We start from the raw sequence: 19852 nt of genomic DNA, 5'->3' as shown, positions 1-19852 counted from the left end.
TAGGACTGTGTTTTCTTTTTCTACTTACGTTTATTTTTTAAAGGTCAACTTAACCTGAAGCCTGGAAGCATCTTCATGAGTGCACCTTCTGCACTTGCAGAACCCTGTTGCAATGCTTACGGTGTTGGCAGCGGCTGTAGAAACTGGGAGAGAGCTGAGCCCCACTAAATCGAGGGGATAGCCTTGGTAATCATCTCCAGTGAAGCAAAGGACTGCTGTTGAACTTGGCCTTGGGGAGTTTAAAGCAGAGAGATCTCGTGTGCTCGATTACAGTGATGAGTGTTGTTGTCAGGCCCTTTGCAATTAAATGAAAATCTCATGGGTAATAACCACAACAGTGTGTTTTACCTAATAAATGAAATAAGAACTAGGTAATATGCAACAGCGCTATGAAGAGCTTGTTATACAGCGTTCCCTCTATCCAGGGGAGGTGGTGTATGTGCTTCAGCTTGAGGGTGAGGTACTTGGCTGAACACTTCTGCCCAGCAGGGTGGCATCAAGAGCTTAAGAACATTATGTGCAATGAATAATACTTATCATTCATGTGTTGCTGGTCGTTGTAACACCATGGAGGATTTAACTTAAAGAGCAAAGAATCCAAAAGCAGTATTTTCAGGCATTTTCCCGGCTTCTATTTTTATGAATTGCAAGACAACATGGAGAATAAATGGGTGGCTGAGGCCCCCTAGTGCCACCAGAGCACACTGCACTCCTCAGGCACAACGGCCACAAAATTGCACTTTATGTTTGCTTTTATTTTTTAAAACAAAGAAACACTTTTTAGGCTAAAATACCTCATGATGTACTAATTGTTCATATGCAATTGTTTACTTAATGGAAACATGAGTTCTCCATCAATTATTTTTCACGTCTTGTTTTGCAAAGCTGTGCAAAAAGTGAGGGAGAGGATTCCATTTGCAACCCTTATCATGAATATTTGTGTTGCAGACCAAAAAATATACAGGGAAGCTGAAGGCTTGTAAGGTAAATTTTTTACCACAGTTATGTCTCTACCCAAGAATGACTGGGAAGAAACACGACACACAGTGTCTGATGCTGTGGTGTATTATATAACTTGGGGGTGGGAGGGATGGGGAAGAAAAAGTGCCAGTGAGGGAGGAGCGAGATAGTTGTGGGGTTTTGTTTTGTTTTTGTGGTTATTAGCCATGTGGTTTTGGTTGAATTGCTAAGACCTTGAGAATCACTTCCAAATGCTACAATGTAAGATACAGCAGCGTGGACATATGTTAGAATAGAGTCCCTTTGTGCTTAAAATTTAAGTTAAAAGTGTATAGTCACAGCTAGCGTGAAGTAGTACAGAGCTCTCCTTCTAGGAAAAAGGTTAGAGTGTAAAGAATAGCTCCATGTAAGGTAACTTAATCGTGACCTTAGGCTATTATTAAAACAGCTCTTTTCCGTATTTCTGTGTTGCCCTAGTCTCAGAATTTGTTGGAATTGTGGCTTTTGTCAAAATCTAGCTATTTACTCTTGTGACAAAGTTTTGGCATTCAAACAGGTATGAATAGCAGCTAATAAAGCTTTAATAAAGAAATTAATTTTGGTGTTTAGTCAGCTAGTTGGTTTGTCTCTCTCTTGTCACAGCTCTGGGGTGGTTTAGCCTGGAGAAGTGGAGGCTGAGGGGAGACTTTATTGCTCTCTACAACTACCTGAAAGGAGGTTATAGCGAGGTGGGTGTCAGTCTCTTCTCCCAGGTAACAAGTGATAGGACGAGAGGAAATGGCCTCAAGTTGTGCCAAGGGAGGTTTAGATGGGATATTAGGAAAAATTTCTTCACCGAAAGAGTTGTCAAGCACTGGAACAGGCTGCCTAGGGAAGTGGTTGAGTCACCATCCCTGAAGGTATTTAAAAGACGTGTAGATGTGTTGCTTAGGGACATGGTTTAGTGGTGGACTTGGCAGTGCTAGGTTTACTGTTGGACTTGGTGATCTTAAAGGTCTTTTCCAACCTAAACAATTCTATGATTCTCACCAGTCTGTAATGCTTCCCCTCATTTTGCTGTTGCACAAATTTTTAATAAGCAAGAGAAGGTGGTGAGCCTTGTACAGAATGCTATTGTATGTTATTCTTTAACAATGAAATTTAAAAAATGGGGACTTTACAAGTTAGGCCTTTATAAGTAGATATTCTTTGTTTTCTGGACATTTTGTAAACCAGTGTCTTCAGAGATACAGTTGCTAAACAGACCTGAAGTGTGCTCTGAGGGGGAGTGGGCGGGGAAGTGAGGAGGGTAAAAAGTTAAAAGGAATCTCTCTGGGTGTCATCAGATCTGTTCTTATTTTGGGTGCACTTTGGAAGCCTAATACTGGCAGTTTCTGCACAAATTTCTGCTCACTTGTTCACAGAAGTCCCTCTTTAGAGCTATGAGTTCTTAAAGTAAATGACAACTTTTGTCAAAATACATAGTTACGTCAAAATGGTTTGGATGGTAAACTTCATTGTTTCTTTCCAAAGAAGGTAAGGTTGATGCTTTCAAGGCTGTAAAACAAAATGTGCTGAAAATGAAGTTTTCTGCCGTTTTCTTTGGTTTCTTGTTTTAGATGTTGAGATGACTGAAGACTGTGGGTGTGATCTAGCCATGCCTCTACACTATCTTCTAGATAAGCTGCAGTTAACATCTGAGTTTCAAAAACTTTTGTTCAATTGAACTTTTCTATGAACATCAGTATCAGACTTAAGAAGAACAAATAAAAATAAAGGAGGGTTGGGATTTTCTTTCCTGATTAGATGAGGTGTATCTCATCACTTCTATCACAGAGAATATATTATAATTTTTCACAATTTTCTGCTGGTTTTAAGGACCAGTTCAGGGTGAAGAAACCTGGTTGCGGGATATTGAGGAGTTGTGTATGGCACTGAACATACCATATTCAGTGTTGATCCTTTAAACCGTTCTGGAATTGTAAATGTCTCACTTGTATTTGGAATAGCTGTGGAACACTCTACACTTTTACAAATTAAAAAGGGAAACATTCAGTATAACATGGTTTGGTTTTTGTTTTGTTTTTTTCTTTTGTGTTTTTTTTTTTTTTTTCAGTTCTTCAAGGATCTTATGCATAGCATATGAGGTTTTGGAAGGTTTGCAATATATGAACAAACATGGAATGGTCCACCGAGCACTCTCCCCTTGCAATATTCTTTTGGATCGAAAGGTACAGCTACAGGAATGAATCTGGTTTTGTTTGGTTTTTGTTTTTTCCTCTTCTGCCAACAAGCAGCATACTATATCATATATGGAGGCTGGGCAGTCACAGCCCTTCTGATGGGGAAGAAATTGCATATCTGGAAAGGTGGTGGTTTTGTTTGGGTTTTTTTATTGGGGGGGTGTGGGGTGTGTTTGTTTAAACTACAGTTTCCCCCCATATCCTAAATTTCAAATGTATTTCAGATTTTATTTTTCTCTTTTCCCGTTTTCTTCTATCCCAAACCACTTTCTTCACCCGTGTCATTTTAAGGTGGTAATCTAAGTCTACTTGTTGTCCTTGCAATTAGTTACAAGTTCCTAGCTGTTTGAATAGGAAAATATTTCTTCTGGCTAATTAGCTGTTAATAATACTTCCTGTGTTTCATGGTGATCTGGTACCTGACTTTTAAGATATCAACGTATTTCTTTGTTCATGTTAAATTATTAAAATTCCAGTGTCTGTCAATTCTGTTGTCACAGACTATTGAGTTGTCAGTGTGGAATACAGGTTCTACTCATAAAAGTTGAGAGAAATTACTAGCTGCTGTTGTACTTGGAGCGGTCGCTTCATCTGAACTGACAGCTAAAGAGCTTAGCCTGTCTGCATAATCCCTCTCTCCTTCCCCTTCTTACTCAGTTTAGATAGAATAGTGAGATCCTCCCCTTGGAAGGCATAAAGAAAAGAGGAAGAAGGAAGAAAGGAATGCTATTTTTTATATACTTGTAAACAAATGAAAATCACACTAATGCTCTAACAAGCAAAAGTACTTTAGGATTTTAAGGTACTCCTAAAATCAATAAAAGAACAAAAGGGGGCCATGAGACCATAAACTTCTAAGCTTTCGCCCTGCACTTTGAATAGCTCGCTGATATAGCCTTCATTGTTGCACCATCTGCAGGCTGGCTGAGTATAATTCAAAATCCAGCAGAAACAATACCTCAGTTCAACTCCTGTGTCTATTTTTTGTTGGTTTGGTGTTAACTTTCTGGCTCCACAGAATAAAAGCAAGCACCTGGAAAACTTGTTTGTTTGAAATATGTGTTGATATAGTTAAGGAGAGCAAGATAGTAATGAGTTGATGGGAAGGACTGGAGGAGCAAGGCTGGGTAAATGGAAAAGGTGAGGGAGTAGTGGTGATACTTAGGGAGTTCTAGGATTCAAACAGGATTTCGAACAATTTTCAAACAGGAAAAATGTTCAATAGAATATTTAAACCTTTTTCGTTTACTGAAAATATACTGTAACTTACAAAGTTCTGTTTTTCTTGTGTGTTCCAAACAAGGTGATTACTTAATGCTCTTGGAAAGTAAAAGCATTAGAAATAAGCACTTTATTAACTTGCAGTGGAGTTCTGAGTAATAGATGAGACAGAAATGTAAGAGGGTGACTTTTTATAGATATCTGTCTTCTGACAGCTAATGGAACTTGAAATTTTTTTTTTTTTTAAGTTTAACACAGATTCTTCCAATATTGGATTCTGCTGCTCTTGATAATTTATTTTTTCCTTTTCAGGGACATGTGAAGTTGGCTAAGTTTGGACTCTACCATATGACTGCTCAAGGTGTTGATGTTGATTTTCCTATAGGGTAAGGATGTAGCTACACAACACAAATATATCAGGGATGTATCTTTTCAGGAAATATATTTATGTTTTGTTGAATCATCTTCAAAAATGTGTTGTATGCACAGCGCTCTTATATGTTGTTGTTTTAATTCATATCTGTTGCATACACCCCTTACACAGAACCTTCTGATAATGTCACTGAAGAGGTTATCATCTGACTAGGTGAAATTAATGAAAGACAGAGAATGGGTACCACGCAAGCATGTTACTGTAACTATGTGATGTCAGTCCTTATTGTCTAGATTTGCCTTGAAATGCTAGTAGTTGCCTGTGACTCGGATTCTGGAGGTACAATCTAATTTCAAATTTAGGAAAAAGCACAATCAGTGCTTTGCTATTGCACACCACTGTAGGCCTCTTGTCTCTATCATTTTGTGATTTATTTTCAAGTGATCTTACTGTCTAGCCAAAGTGACATGCTTTGTTGCAGTGTTTCCTTGCCACTTTTTGTTTTTTTGAGGTGTCATGTTGTTTACAATTAAAATACTGAATGGATTCTTAAAGACATGCCCAAAAGAAGTAATGATGTTTCCCTTCAAAAGGTGATTTCAGATTTTTTTTTAAGTATTATCATGAATTGTTGACAGAAAAAGTGATAATGTTATTTTAAAATGATTTAGCCAGCAGGTAGAATATGTCCTCAACACCTCTTGTTGGTTTTTTACAAATTCAAAAGTTATTTGATGGGAACACTGTCAATAGAGGGGAATACTGCCACGACCCCCAAATATGGGTCTAGGATACATTTATTTAATGTACTAGTACTGAAACTCAATATACTTTTTCTTTGAGATATGTAGACATAGTATTTTGAAAGCTGTTGTTATTTCCTCCCACAAAAAGACAGAGCTAGTGATTAAGATTTGACCTCTTATGTAGTAGGCACTATGTATTTTGCAATTGGAGTGAAATTTTGCTGCAATGTGTAGATTTTGACTGAATAAAATAGAACAATCTGCATTGCTATGAATTCTAGTTTCTCAGAATGCAAAATTATTTTGATTACTGCAACTGAAAGGTAGGGTTTTTGGACAGACAGGATATTACCTAATGTTGCTGTGTCTTTCTAGGTACCCATCGTATCTGGCACCTGAAGTGATTGCACAGGGAATAGTCAAGCCAAGTGATCAGACTCAGTGTGAGAAGCCTCTGCCTTCTGGCCCTAAATCAGATCTGTGGTCTCTTGGTATGATATTATTTGAGCTTTGCATGGTATGTAAGAGGATAATTCTCTTGATTGTGACTCTTGGGGAATAGTTACATTAACTGGATTGCTCTTGAGTATGGGGTTAATGACGCTTTGCCCATCACCCAGGTCCAAATATCAGAATACGTTAGCATTCCTACCTGGACAGTATTGGTGGTGGTTCAAGTAGTAGAATGCATATTGGCTTGGTATATGTGTTAACCATGAAGGGCAGCTGCCTGTTAAGCCACAATGATGTGATTGCATGATCAAATTCTTAGCGAGGAATACCTTCTGAACCAAGAAGTCTCTCTAGATAATTTGGGTTTTTAATAGTGATTTTAAGCATGAAATAACCATTGCTGTCATGCCCTCATTCTCCTTGGAAAGGATGAGAAACTAATAAAGTTTTATGGAGAGGAAGAGAAGGGAGAATCTGCCTTATCGCCAGAGTTTGAAGAGCTTCTGTACAGAATTAAGGGTTTATTTGGAAAATACCTATTTGACTCTAGAAGTTGAAATAAGTTATGACAGCATAGTCTTTACTATTTGTATATGTTCAACTGGACTTCTTTCATTCGAAGACCAAAACATTGTGTTGGGAGGTATGATCTAGCAAATACCTCAGTATTGATATTTAGTCTTATTACATGAGAACTAAATTATCAGACAACTGCATGGTCAAGAACCTGTTTCATGTAATGATTAGATCAGGACATTGGAAATAGTCGTCTTTTGCGTATTCTGCTCTTCTGTAAATTCGCATAACGTTCATAGATCATTATTTATTCTTTTGAATAAGTACATTTTCTTAAAAATGCAATAATGATATTTTTTGAAACACCTTTAAAGGGATTTTCAGATGACTTATCAAAAGCACTGTGCAATAATACAAGCTATGATGATTACCATGTTTTGTAATTAGTTGCCTTTGTTCATGCTCACATTGGAAAAAATACAGTTTTTGAAAGCCTGTTACCGAATTAATAATAAACCTGCAGGTTTGCTAAGGCGGCCTGGGGCTTTGTTTTGCCTTTTTTGTTTGTTTGTTTTGCATTTATTCCAGTTAAGAGATGTTATAAATGATACATGTTTTTCTTTATAATGGCATGAAACTGTTTCCGCTGTAGTTGGGGTAAATAATGTTTTCTGTTCTAACAGATAGTTTTCCTAAATCTAAAATTCATGTGTAGAAGCTTATTTCACTGTCTTTGTATATAGATGGGTGTGTATGCTATCTAAATATTTTTATGTAGTAGCATTCAACTGTTGATTTGGTTTTGTTATTCATTTAGGGGAGAAAATTATTCCAGAGTTTGGAGATAGCAGAAAGATTGAAATTTATAATTATGTTAGGTAAGTAGCACAAAATCAATTTTTTGAGTTTCCAAGCAGTTCTATAATTAGAGCTTTACAGGCTAGCCAGCTTGTGATGCTCAGACCTAAGGCACTTTATCTTTGTCAGCTTTCATCTCCAGAATTAAATAGGCATTTGAAGCATGGTTGCTTGTCTAGGGAAGGTACAGAGGTGGGTGCCAGGAAAAATAACTTTGCAGAAGAGCTATGAGTATGTTAGAGTAAGGGCAACCTATAAAAAAAGATGCTCAGGAAAGGTTGTCATTTTGATGGTTATTCGTTTTTTGTGTCGCAGGAGGTTTCTGAAATGAGTTAGGAATTGTATGACGCTAAAGAAAACTGTCCCTGCACTAGCAGTGCTTATGTACCAAATCCCAAGCAGGGAGAAGCAGGACTTAAATAGGAAGACAAAAAATAAAAAGAGAGCTGAGAAGCATATATTAGTGGATCCAGGCTTTCGTTTCTGGCTTCACCTACAAACTATAAAAAATTACTGTAGATCTGGAATTTTTGCTTAATGTAAATGAGTCTGGAAGCGGGACTGTTTTGTGGCTTTTAAAACTCACTTTCTTGTGGGGTTTATGTATAAACCATGGGGAGGGGAAGAGCATGAATTTGCAATTTGAAGCTTTATCAGTAAGTTATCATTATCCAAAGCAAATAGTAATACTGTTACAGTTAGTTACTGTCAGTAGAAAATCTTTTTCATTCAACAGTTAGTGCTTGGGTGCTGAAATTCTGACTGTTTCGGTAAGTGATTTGTTAAGAAAGCTTCCTGAAGCATTTCAGTCCCCTTCAAGTTGAATGCAAGTTATTGGTAACCTTTATCCACTGAGAAATATTCAGATCCTGACTTGGGAATTATTTTCTCAAGAATGTGTTGAAAACAAGTTATAAAATACTGCTAGTATTATCTGCAAGTAGCAACAAAATGAAAATTACTTTGAACTTCTATATGCAGGTATTTTTAAGTTCTTTCAGGGATTTTTTTATTTTTTTCCATAAGTGGAAAGACTTTTAATTTATTTGGCAGAGACTGACACTCTGGATTTACTAAGCCTGCAAAAAGATTTTCACTGTTAAATTAGATGTGCTACTTAACTTTCTTAGGCTTCAGCTTTTGGTGATTAAAAATTTTCTAATTTTGAGAATTCACTTTCAGGTGCTGTGGCAATGTCAATTAAAAGCCAAAATTGAGTGCTTTTTATTGGGGTGGGGTTTTATCTGACATCCTGTTTAATTGGTATCACTTTTTCATAGTCTTTAACTTTTTATTCTGTTCGTTTTTCAAAGGCTGTGTAGATGATATTGTAACTGTATTGGCTGAAGAACATGGTTGCCTTGATATTATTAAGGTTTGTGGAACTAGCTTGCTCTTCCATGCTGTCGTATCCAAAACATTTTATTATTGTTGTATACTATTTCACATATATATGATTTTTTTTTTTTTTTAAAACTTATTTGATCACTTGAGGTATTGCAGTATGAGGAAAAATTTTCAAGTCTAAACTACATATCTAAGATCCTTTCAAATAGCCAGTACCAGTAATATTCATGCTTTCCTAAAATTACTGTCGATCTCAGTAAATGTTAGGATAGGTTAATAAGTTATAAATTTTCTTTAAAGTGTTGGGGGTTAAGTATTTTTCTTCTAGAAATTTAGTCTTCTACCTGGTCTGCTTTACACATTCTGATAGCGTAGGTTTATACAGTTCAACTCCTCCCCACCCCGAAAATTAATCACTGAATTTTAGTGTCTGTGTATTTTGAGACATTGTGTAAAAGGATTCTGACTATTACCAGAAGCGAGTTCCCAGGTACTGCATTGTTCAAGCTGGGTGCAGAATATCTAAATTAAAAAAATAAAAATAAAAAGCTGCATACATTGCAAATTTTTCAATTTCCACCCCCCCCCCCCCCCAAAGCAAATGCAGCATTGGAGGGTGAGAAGAATTACTTCCCCAGCATTTTGGTCTGATACAGCTAACCTCATATGTGTGAAATTTTATTGCCCTCAAAGGAATAGCTTGTATGTTAAAAGTTAAGTATGAGCTAAGCGGCTTGCTGAATTAAGACAGTAATAAACAGAACTCCTCCATATTTTCCTCATGTTCCAGGACCTTTCTGAAAATGTCATAGTGCTACTGAAGAAATGCCTTACATTCCAACCTTCTAAGAGGCAAGTATTCAGTCCAAAGGCCTAGTAAAGTCTGCTGGGATACTATGAAATTAGAAGACCTGTTGCTGAACCTTTTTTGGAATACTGATGATTTGTGCTACCTATAAGAAATTCTTGGTTTTGTTGCTCTTCAATGTTTAAAGGAAAAGAATTGAGGGGGGCAGAAATCAAGTGTGCAAAACCTTGAGATTGAATCTGAGTATTTTGGTAGAAAACTAGTCAGGCATTCCAAGTTCACAGCTTTTACTGATTCCATGTCTGGAAGTTGGTGTTGGTTACTATAGCTCTGTTGTAGCCAGAGTTTGGGCTGCTTTCTTCAAATCTCTTCTTTCAAAGTACTTTTTCATTATGTCAGTCCACTACAACTTTCTTCTGAAAACTGAAATATGTTTTTGTTCTTTAATCAAGGCTTTGCATTTGCATTTTTTTCATCTGTCCTTAGAGGAATTAAAGGGAAATTAATAAAATAGTTGCTATGTACATTAAATGAAGGTGAGATCTGAACTTGGGCTGTAAACAGACTGCGTGATGTGTAATGCATCATGAACTGAACAAAATTGGTAGACATTTTTGCTATTAAAATTTCTGAAATCCAATATAATTTAAAATAACTTGCTAATACTTGTTACTGGGGACATTTCTTACTGAAATGTAACATTTTTGGAAGCACTTTATTCTTAGTGTTTTATTCTCTTTTCTTAATTCAAGGTCAACTCCGGAGGAATTGCTGCATGACAGTTTGTTCAGTGAAGTATCCTCTGCATATCCTCCCTTCCACAAACCTGCTGGTCTGTTCTCATCTTCTCCAAGGTGTGCTAATTTAACACTTCCTGAAGACATAAGTCAATTATGTAAAGGTAAAAGCAGGTAATGGGATAAATGTCATTGGAGGGGGAAGAAAAATAAAATGTTTTCACATTTTCTTTGAATGCTTTGTTGAAGAGAAACTATTAAATGTTACAATACTTGTAACATTGTAATAATTGTAATACTTGTAACTTGTAATAATTCTTGTAATAAGTTGTTTAATGGGCAGAGATACAGGCAAGCATGTTTTGATGGATGTGTGCAAATCAAAGGAGGGCATCTTGATTTTGTGCTTCAACCTCAGGCAATAAATAGCTATCATTAGTATTCAAGTCCAGCTTGGAATATCATTATCATCTTTTGCCTTTAGAATTTGGACATGTGCATGTACAAAGTAAGGGTGGGTTGGTTTTTGTTTTTTTTTTTTTTTCACTAAATTGTGTGGTGAATTGGTAATTGGATTCTGCTGGATCATAGCATGAGATGATTTTTGGAAGTATTGGAAAACTGAATCCTTGTGAAAGAGGTCACATTCTAGAATAAAAGATGACATTTCTAAGTTGAAAACTACAATATGCTGAAAGTGTTTCCACTCTTAAGTCCTCATTAACTTTTTCTCATGAACTGAGAAATTTCTACATGTTTAGAAAATTTCATTATACAATTTTTGGAGACTAAGATTTTATACCTTGTTAGTATGGGTATGGTATGTGAAGGGAGGATAGATTATAACTACTCAGTATGAATCACTAATTTCTTATTTTTACTCTTAGTGCTGTGTTGTATACAAAATAGTGTTTAGGGGCGGTTTTGTTGTTTGTTTTTGTTGGTTTTTTGTTGTGGTGGTGTTTTTTTTTTAAGACACACAGGAAGCAAAAGTCCACACTTCAATGTATTTATCTGATTGGTTCTATTTTCTGGAACCAAGGCAAACTGCAGAAATATTTGCTTTTTTCCTGACTTCTGCCCGTCTGCTCTTTCCTTAAATCTTCCTAAAGGGCACTTGCAAAGGGAAGATCACTTTTCCTCTAATTTCACATTAAGGTCCAGGACCTTTCAAGCATGATAAATTTTTTTTTTTTCAACAATATGTGTTTAGAGTGGTAGGAAGAAATACAAGCTGCCTGAAAACCTGTAACTCATTTTTATGTGGTTTCTCCTAATAGATGAAGATAGTGATTACCTAGCAGAAAGATCAATTGAAGAGGTTTATTATCTCTGGTGTTTGGCTGGAGGAGACTTGGAGAAAGAACTTGTCAACAAGGAAATCATTCGATCAAAGCCACCTGTCTGCACACTTCCCAAGTAAGGAAGGAGAAGCACTTTAAGGGAAAGGAGGATGGATGGAGAAAGCCGGTGATTCCGAGAGAACATTTTGGTTTGGTTTTTAGTTTCAAGACCTGTATGTGTGAAAAATATGGAAAATAGTGTTCTTGTACAGCAGGAAATCATGTCACTTCCCCTCTTACTCAATTTAAGGCATTATTTGAATACCTTAGATCTGTCACCTACCTGCACTTCATATTGCTTTCTGAAATTTGAAGAAATGTAAGTGAAGTGCAAAATACTGAACTGGAAGTTCCTAAATTCAGCACACTTTCCAATAGCATTAAATTTTAGTAAAAATGTCTCACTGTGCTTCAACAGCATATTTGTAATTGTAATTTAATTTAATATGTTCTGTAACAAATTCTCACATTGTGAATTCCCTTTCACACAGCAGCAGTGCTGAATGGTCAACCCAATTATTCAGCAGATCAGCTGATTACTTTTTTTAAAAATGCTTAGTTTTATGACTTATAATTCTGTAACAGCATTTTAGTCATTACTACTTTTATCTTACTGCTGCACATGTTGCAATTTTATGTAGTATATTCATGTTTTAATCCTACAATCTGATCTTAATAAGCATAATTATGTGTGCATATAGATCAATCTGCTTGTTCTGGGTTTTAAAAACATATGAAGTCAGTGTACAGCCAAAATGCAATATCTTGGGGAAAAAAAGGTGGAGGTAGATTTTAAGTGATATTTTGGTGGCAAAATTAGTGTGAGATTTTGAGGGATTGCCTATTTCTGTACCCATAGGTGAATCCACGTGCTTTTGCATTATGAGGGGAAAACATTTTTCATCATGCTATCTATCTTGAAGATCAGGTGTTAATTTCAAAAATGCAGTCTATCTCCATCTTCTAAGTGATACTGAGAATGTTAGCTTAATTTCTAGAAATCAGTTTGTGTTGTCTGCTTTAAAAATGTCACAAAATAGACAATATGTGTGTACTCTTTCTTGGATTCATTTGTGTCCTTAGATGGACTGCAACAGAAAAGGTTTGGGTCACATTTTTGCTTGTTTTTTGTCATTGTGGGAAATGGCTTTCGTATGACAATAATGTTTTATTTTTGCTTTTCACAATAAATGGCAGTTCTGATCTGTGCCGGGTCAAGGAATACAAGGGAATATTAATCCCATATCTCATTACTCCTCCTTTGTGTGCAAACCAAAGTTATAGAAAACCTGAAATGTGCCTTTTTACAGCAAAAACTGTTTGAATAATTTAAGGTGATTGTACATTCCCTTGATAGCAGGTTTTGTGCCATGCAGAGTCAATACAGTATACTTCTAAGAGCTAGTATTTTGTTTTAAAGAGGAAACTGATTGATGTAAGAATTTTCTATTTTTTTCTAACTCAAGTCTTACGTTATAAAATGACCTGATTTTTTTTTTTTTCTCCCCTCCCTTTTGAAGCTTTTTATTAGAAGATGGTGAGAGCTTCGGGCAAGGACGAGACAGAAGTTCCCTCCTAGATGACACAACTGTGACTTTATCTCTGTGCCAGCTCCGAAACGTAAGAAGAATATTGTGCACTTGTTCTTATGTCTTTGCTGCAGAAATATTTGTTTAAAGGGAATATGGAACAGCAGCTCCTACTGTTGTTTCTATAAATGACAGTGTTACTGATTCCAAGAGAATACTTCTTGGTGTCGGAGGCAGATTCTGTTTTACGCTATTAAATTGCTTTGTCTACAAAAGCTTACTAAATTTGATTTATCTTCTGTCCCTCCACCCCCTTCCTGTGTCCCCTCCCTTTCCTTATTTTTGTTACCTGCTTTGTTCTGGTGTAGCCCAAATAGTTCTGTAGTACCTGATAGTCTCCCCGATTTCTAAACTAATTGGAGAGTGTCTTCTTGCATTCTTTAATTCCTGTCTATAGGTGGCTCACAATATTCAAAAGAAAGATCAACTCAATTCAGTTGCAGCTCTTCAAAGGCTTTGTACTTAAAGTTGTATACCAAGTTTCCAACAGTTAATTACTAATCTTTGGAATACATAGCTATTAAACAACTAGTTCAAAAAATCACTTCAAAGCATTTTGCCAACGTGCAGTAATGCAGTTTTCTTCCATCTTTAGTGGAAAAATCAACATATGATAACTCATAATTTTGCCCGATGTAATAATCAGTTACAAAAGATTTACTGCATCTATCACTGAAGTGTTTTGATTGTTCACATGTCTTTGCACATGTAGAGCTTTATTGCTGTAGAATGAGAAATTTATGCTGCACTGTTTGCAGCTTGCTTTTTATAGTAGCGAATGCAATTCTGTCACAGTCTTTATAAAAAACCTTTCCATATGATTACAGGGGTTAATACAGAAAGGAAGGTGACTCCTGAAGTCTTGATCTCTGCCACCATTACCTTAATTTTGGGGGCAATGTGGCAAATACTGTGTAAATATATTTCTTCAGTAGAAGTTTGCATTACTTCACACAAATGCATGAAAACAGACCAAAGAACTGGCTTATTTTGTTTGCTTGGTTGGTGGGGTTTGAGGGGCAGAGGGGAGGTTAAGAATATGCAAGAGCTATTTTAAAGGTAATATGCACTGCAGCTCTTATTGTTGTTCCTACAAAAGGGCAGATTTAAGGCTTTTTTTTAAACTTTTTAATCTGTCATTTTGGATATTGCTGCCTACTTCTATAAATACAGCAGCAAATAAGTATATACTGAAGTTTCATTTTGGGAAGGATACAAGCCTGAACCTTGCAGTGTTAGCTGAAATAAATTTTTGAACTTATGCAATTCTTCAAACACCTTTGATAGAGCAGAGCATGATGCTTATAATCAAAAGATGATCAGTACTGAATGAACTGAGAATGAACTGTTCTGTCAATCCCAGGAGGAACAGGTTGTGTGCCGTATGCCTTTAAGTTAGGGATTGAACTGCAAAACAGAGCACTGCAGGGAGGATGGTATTAAACATTAATCACGATGCGCCAAAGATGCCTGAAAACTTCAGGCAAAAGTTCAGGCATGCTTGTCTGTCACCTTTCCAGAGAGTGTCTGTATTTCTGTGCAGCTTTCAGATGCTGCTACTAAAAGGAACTCAAATTTGCATAACTTTTGAACAGAGTAAAAACATAAAAACAAGTGGTGCAGTTGCTTTGCAGCTACTTGGATAGGAAGTCCTTGTAGAAAAACAAGGAAAAGAGAAAGAACTATGTGTAGTACTATTGATCTATTAACCCATGCCCCATAGAAGCTATTTTTTGTGTGGAAATAAGTTTATGAATGAGATGAGTGTTATCTACAAGCAGAAGAACTTCCATCAATTCAAAAAGCCTGTATTAGCAAAAGTTTTTAGCGTTAAAGGCTGTATGTTTCTTTGCTGATGGAGGACTGAGCCAATGCTTAGGTCTCAAGGCAAGCTACTAAATTTGGCAAATGAATTGCTAATTAATAGTGTTCGTAGTCCACTAAATATTTCCACTTGAGTTCTGAACAGCATTCTGTTCATGAATTATTTTTATTCTTCATTTCAGAGACTGAAAGATGTTGGTGGGGAAGCATTTTATCCACTGCTTGAAGATGAGTAAGTGTGTGTGTAAGTTTGTACATATATAAGGGACTGAATTTTGCGTTACTAGTTTTGAGTGGCATGCTGCACAGCTAGACACAACTGTTTTCCAAAAGCAAACCTAACATGTCCTTGTTTGGCTCTTAAAGTCAACGAGAGCTGATAAGCACTCTGCACTGGTGGACTTAAGGCCTTGATACCAAACTGAGGATCCTAGCCTGTTTCTCTGTTCTGGAAATCAACCATTTGTGCTGAATATTCAAAATTATCCCTTTATACTTGTTTCTGACTCAGAAATACATCACAGGATATTAATTTTTTTTCATAATGATTTGTATTTCTTGCTGTTCACTACTACTATCCTAACTCTTTTTCCAGCCAGTCAACTTTACCTCATTCAAATAGTAGTAATGAGCTGTCTGCGGCTGCTAGCCTTCCTCTGATCATCCGGGAGAGGGACACAGAGTACCAGCTAAATAGAATTGTTCTGTTTGACAGGCTGTTGAAGGTATGGAATCTTTCTGATGCTGGATAATTGGATTTGGTCTGTTAATTAGAGGATTTTTAAAGGATGAAGTAATTGAAAAAGGAAGCACAGATACAGGAGACCACAGTGGGAAAGAGGGAAGAAAACCCTCCAGAAGTATAAGAAGACTGAAAGTAAAAATATGAGAAATAGGTCTTTTCAGTAGTGATTAATGTAAAAGTAGATTTTCAAGTATGCGCACGAAAATAGAACTGCTGCTAATACCTGTTATTTTCTGAAGAAAATACTTCTGCATCCTTTATTTCATAACAGGCTAAGCTATTATAGATATAAATATCCCTGTAACATTTCTGCATTTCCGAGCAGTAAGGTACTTGAAAACAATACCAGTCTTTACTGTAGCAGTGCCACGTTAGAAATACGGGTTTTATACTAGGTAGGGGAACATCAGTCCCTAATTTACATATATGCAGAGAGATGGATTCTTGCTTAAGAATGAGAGAGCTGATGTGCATCATCAAGTGCAGTACTTAGGAAGGTATAAACTAGAAATGTTTAATAAAACAAGGTTAGATACATAGTATGAAAAGAAACATACAATGAAGAAAAAACTTCTAATAAAAATTTCGATCAGTAAATCTATATATCCAGTATATCAAAGCACATGAATAGATTTATGAGAAGGAGTGGGTATTTTAACATCAAACAGTAGTCCTCCATCCAAGCCTTCCAGTTAGGAGTGAAATTTACTTGTTGTAAAATTTGCATTTGCTGTTCAGGCTGACAGCATTTGTCTTTTGGGGGAAAGACCATCCCAGGATAGGGATTTGAATTGTTTCAGTTACATGGTAACATTTTTTGCTGTTAATCTCTTCTCTTTGAAGGCCTACCCATATAAGAAAAACCAAATTTGGAAAGAAGCCAGAGTTGACATCCCTCCTCTTCTGAGAGGCATAACCTGGGCTGCCCTGTTGGGTGTTGAGGTAAGGGTAATGGGAGGGCATTTGCAGAAGTTCCAGTACTGACTGGGGAGGAAGTGGGATAGGAACATGATTGACAGGGAAGCTGGAATGGATGTGAAGATTTGGCAGGTAGAGTTATGGGAATTTCAAACAAAATGAGTCATTAAATTGTGTGAGCAAAGACAATGTTCAGACAAACTTGCTTCTTGTCCCTAATATTATTTGATTTCAGAGAATGTATGTAAACTTCACTGCCTTTAATTTTGATTATGGGATGGACAAATACTACCCATACAGACAAATTTTGCTAGATTGTTTAAATACAATTGGTAGTTAACAGGTTTTTTTTGTTTTGATTTTTAGTATTTTTGAGAAATGCGGTTAGAATCCTTCCGCTCCAGTCAGCGATAATTGGGCAAAACAGGATGAAACATATCAAATGTATTTTTCTCACATACCAATCAGTTCACTTCCTCCAAAGACTGGAGAATAAATAAATAAATTAAATGTAACCCTTTTGGACAAAGACTAGAAAGGAACGTCCCAGAAATGAGGAATCCTCCCAGAGATTGCTTGAATACCCAGCTTTTGTATCTACCCTGCTTGCAATCTGCAGTAGTGCAGCAAAGAGGTTCTTATGGATAACACATCCTAGGTTATTTAGGATATTTAGCTTGGGATGTGATCTGCTGAGTGCAATATAATATGACCAAAAAAAAAAAAAGCTGTAAAGATAAAGAACAACTGCTGGACAGGGTTGTAGCCTGCGTCTTGGGAGATGAGTCAGTTCTCATGCTTCATCAGCTTACCATCTGTACAATGCGGGCAGTGTTTCCCTGTCCCGTAACATTAAGATGGACTTGGTAGCATGCCTGTCTCGGGATTCATGCAAGGACAGGCTACTTAACAGTAGTGTATATTGGTAATATCAATATTAATTAACAGGCAGCTGGATTTAGTGCCTTTACAGAGATGACAGTGAAAGCCACTTGCCAGTGGCTGAGGCTTACCTCTGAATTTAAATTGAGAGCATCTCTCAACTTGAAAATGAAAAACTATCAAGTGCATAGCTTTCTGCATAAACACCTGAAAATCACTGAAGATCATACTGAGGAGATCACAGAAGGGTCTATATATCCTGAATTATAACAGAATAAAAATGGTTTCGTTAAAATTCAGCTGTCAGAATTTTCTGTACTTTGAGAATTTTTTTCAGGAAAAAAAAGTTGCTGACTAAAGCACCTAACAAAAACAGTCAACTTCTGTATATCAGCGTGTACATCATAATATGCGTTTATGTTAGTAAGGGCTTTCTAAATTCAAGTATTCTTCTTCCAAATTTAGGGTGCCATACAAGCAAAATATGATGCCATTGATAAAGATACACCGATTCCTACAGACAGACAAGTAAGACTTCCAGTGTTATCAAATATTGTCACTTGAAGTAATGCAAAGATCTTTTCCACCTGTCACAGTCATTTGCCTATTACAGCAGATGTGGCTGATAATATTAAAAGGTTTCCCCTGTCCTCTAACCTTATTCATGCTGTAGCAAGAATCTTGCAAAACTGATAGGAACAAGTAGTTTAACTTGAGTTATGTTATAACGTGGAAAATGAAATCCTTCTTTACTTCAGAATCACTGTTTCTGTAGCAGCAGCAAAGTCTGGTGAGCAGTATTACTGATGTATTGTTAAAAGTCCTGTTTTTATCTAATGTTTGTTGTGCCTGTTGGACCTTGTACCAGATAGTGCTGACTACCCTGAGATCCTGTAAGGTGAGCTGTGCTTCGCAGAAATGGGTTCTTGAGCAATTTGGTTCTCCAAGTAGTCTTGCCAGACATAAAAAGACATCACGAGCAACAGCTGTTCCTTTCAGCTGGGTGAAGAAATACTTTCCATCAAATTGGGTACAATGTTCTGAGAACTCTGATTTTATTATCCTTTAAAGCAAAGTGATATTAGCACCTGAAATGAGTCCAAAAGTTGGGTCAGAAAAAAAACTATAACTGTAATCTGCTTTCTGCCCTTTCTGCCTTTTTCAAGGGTTAGAACCCTTTTAAAAATATGAATCTGGAAAAAGAAACAATCTCTATTTTTAATCTTTGACAGGTCTGTTAAGAGTGCCCTGTCCCCTTTCAGTTTTGGTTTTGAGAGTGATGGGGGAAGCAGATTGTGTTTATGATGGTGGTCTGACCTACATTCTTTGGCTGACTTCCACCTCTAGCACGGCAAGATTGCTGTAGTACTACCCCACTTACCCTGATTTCTCTTTATATTATATACTTGGCTGTGGTGCAGATTGAAGTTGATATTCCTCGTTGCCATCAGTATGATGAATTGCTGTCATCACCAGAGGGTCATGCAAAGTTTAGACGTGTATTGAAGGCCTGGGTTGTTTCCCATCCTGATTTGGTGTACTGGCAAGGTGAGTTTGACTAGTTGGCAAGGCCAGATAATAAACTGGAAGGCTATGGCTGATTTAAAAATACGTCCCCCTCTCCCCCGCCCAATGTAAGCTTTTTCCGAGTGCTTTCCTTTCTGTTTCTTTTGAAGAATGAATCTCTGGATTATTGCAAATTTACATCCTAATAATTTATATTTAATTTGTAATGCCAAATTGCCCCACTCTTTCTTATATATTTGCTCTCCTTAAGTTTCAGTCACTTTATTTAAAAAAAAAAAGTGTTGCTTACTGTTCAGTTCCAAAGTAAAACTGCAGAAGTTACTGAGCGAGTTCTTGGGATGGTAAATTGCATTTCTTGGAAGCCTTGGCAGAATAATCAGTTCAACATTGTAGTTCAACAATTTGAAATCCTCTCTGTTTTCGTGCATTGATTTCGCAGTTGATCTCAGCATTATATGTGAAGCCTGACATTGCAGAATTATAATCAGTATCAAGTATGCAAATTTTCATGATAAATTAATAAATTTATTTTGTGCATTATGATAAATGAGCTCTTTATGTCATTTCTTCATGGCTTTTCTCTCTTTAGGTCTTGACTCTCTTTGTGCACCATTTCTGTACTTGAATTTTAACAATGAAGGTGAGTACCTTTTTCTGCTGGGGGTGAAGGGGAAGCACAGTCTGTCATCTGTATCTAGTTGTAGACAGATGTGTGTCTACCCACTTATAGACGGAAACTTTCTGTAGCTACGAAGGAATTTTAAAGCTCTTGTTGCCACAGGT

The 19852-nt window shown here is 36.6% G+C and overlaps 1 protein-coding gene across 1 annotated transcript in view; it reads left to right on the top strand.

Moving 5' to 3' along the window:
• The window catches only part of TBCK (TBC1 domain containing kinase), a 118824-nt gene that overhangs the window by 29877 nt on the left and 69095 nt on the right, over nucleotides 1–19852 (top strand). Inside the window, exons 5-19 of the mRNA XM_075500682.1 lie at nucleotides 3056–3170; nucleotides 4716–4789; nucleotides 5898–6039; nucleotides 7309–7369; nucleotides 8663–8724; nucleotides 9487–9548; nucleotides 10257–10405; nucleotides 11522–11660; nucleotides 13105–13204; nucleotides 15180–15229; nucleotides 15593–15722; nucleotides 16586–16684; nucleotides 18008–18070; nucleotides 18964–19090; nucleotides 19659–19709. Of these exons, the coding sequence (XP_075356797.1) occupies nucleotides 3056–3170; nucleotides 4716–4789; nucleotides 5898–6039; nucleotides 7309–7369; nucleotides 8663–8724; nucleotides 9487–9548; nucleotides 10257–10405; nucleotides 11522–11660; nucleotides 13105–13204; nucleotides 15180–15229; nucleotides 15593–15722; nucleotides 16586–16684; nucleotides 18008–18070; nucleotides 18964–19090; nucleotides 19659–19709 (1424 nt within the window). The remainder of the gene's footprint in view (nucleotides 1–3055; nucleotides 3171–4715; nucleotides 4790–5897; nucleotides 6040–7308; nucleotides 7370–8662; nucleotides 8725–9486; nucleotides 9549–10256; nucleotides 10406–11521; nucleotides 11661–13104; nucleotides 13205–15179; nucleotides 15230–15592; nucleotides 15723–16585; nucleotides 16685–18007; nucleotides 18071–18963; nucleotides 19091–19658; nucleotides 19710–19852) is intronic.

This window comes from Mycteria americana, chromosome 4 (genome assembly GCF_035582795.1).
Source record: "Mycteria americana isolate JAX WOST 10 ecotype Jacksonville Zoo and Gardens chromosome 4, USCA_MyAme_1.0, whole genome shotgun sequence".
In the NCBI taxonomy this organism is placed as follows: Eukaryota; Metazoa; Chordata; class Aves; order Ciconiiformes; family Ciconiidae; genus Mycteria; species Mycteria americana.
The sequence above is the reverse complement of the archived record's forward strand: the minus strand, read 5'-3'. Positions and strand labels throughout refer to the sequence as shown.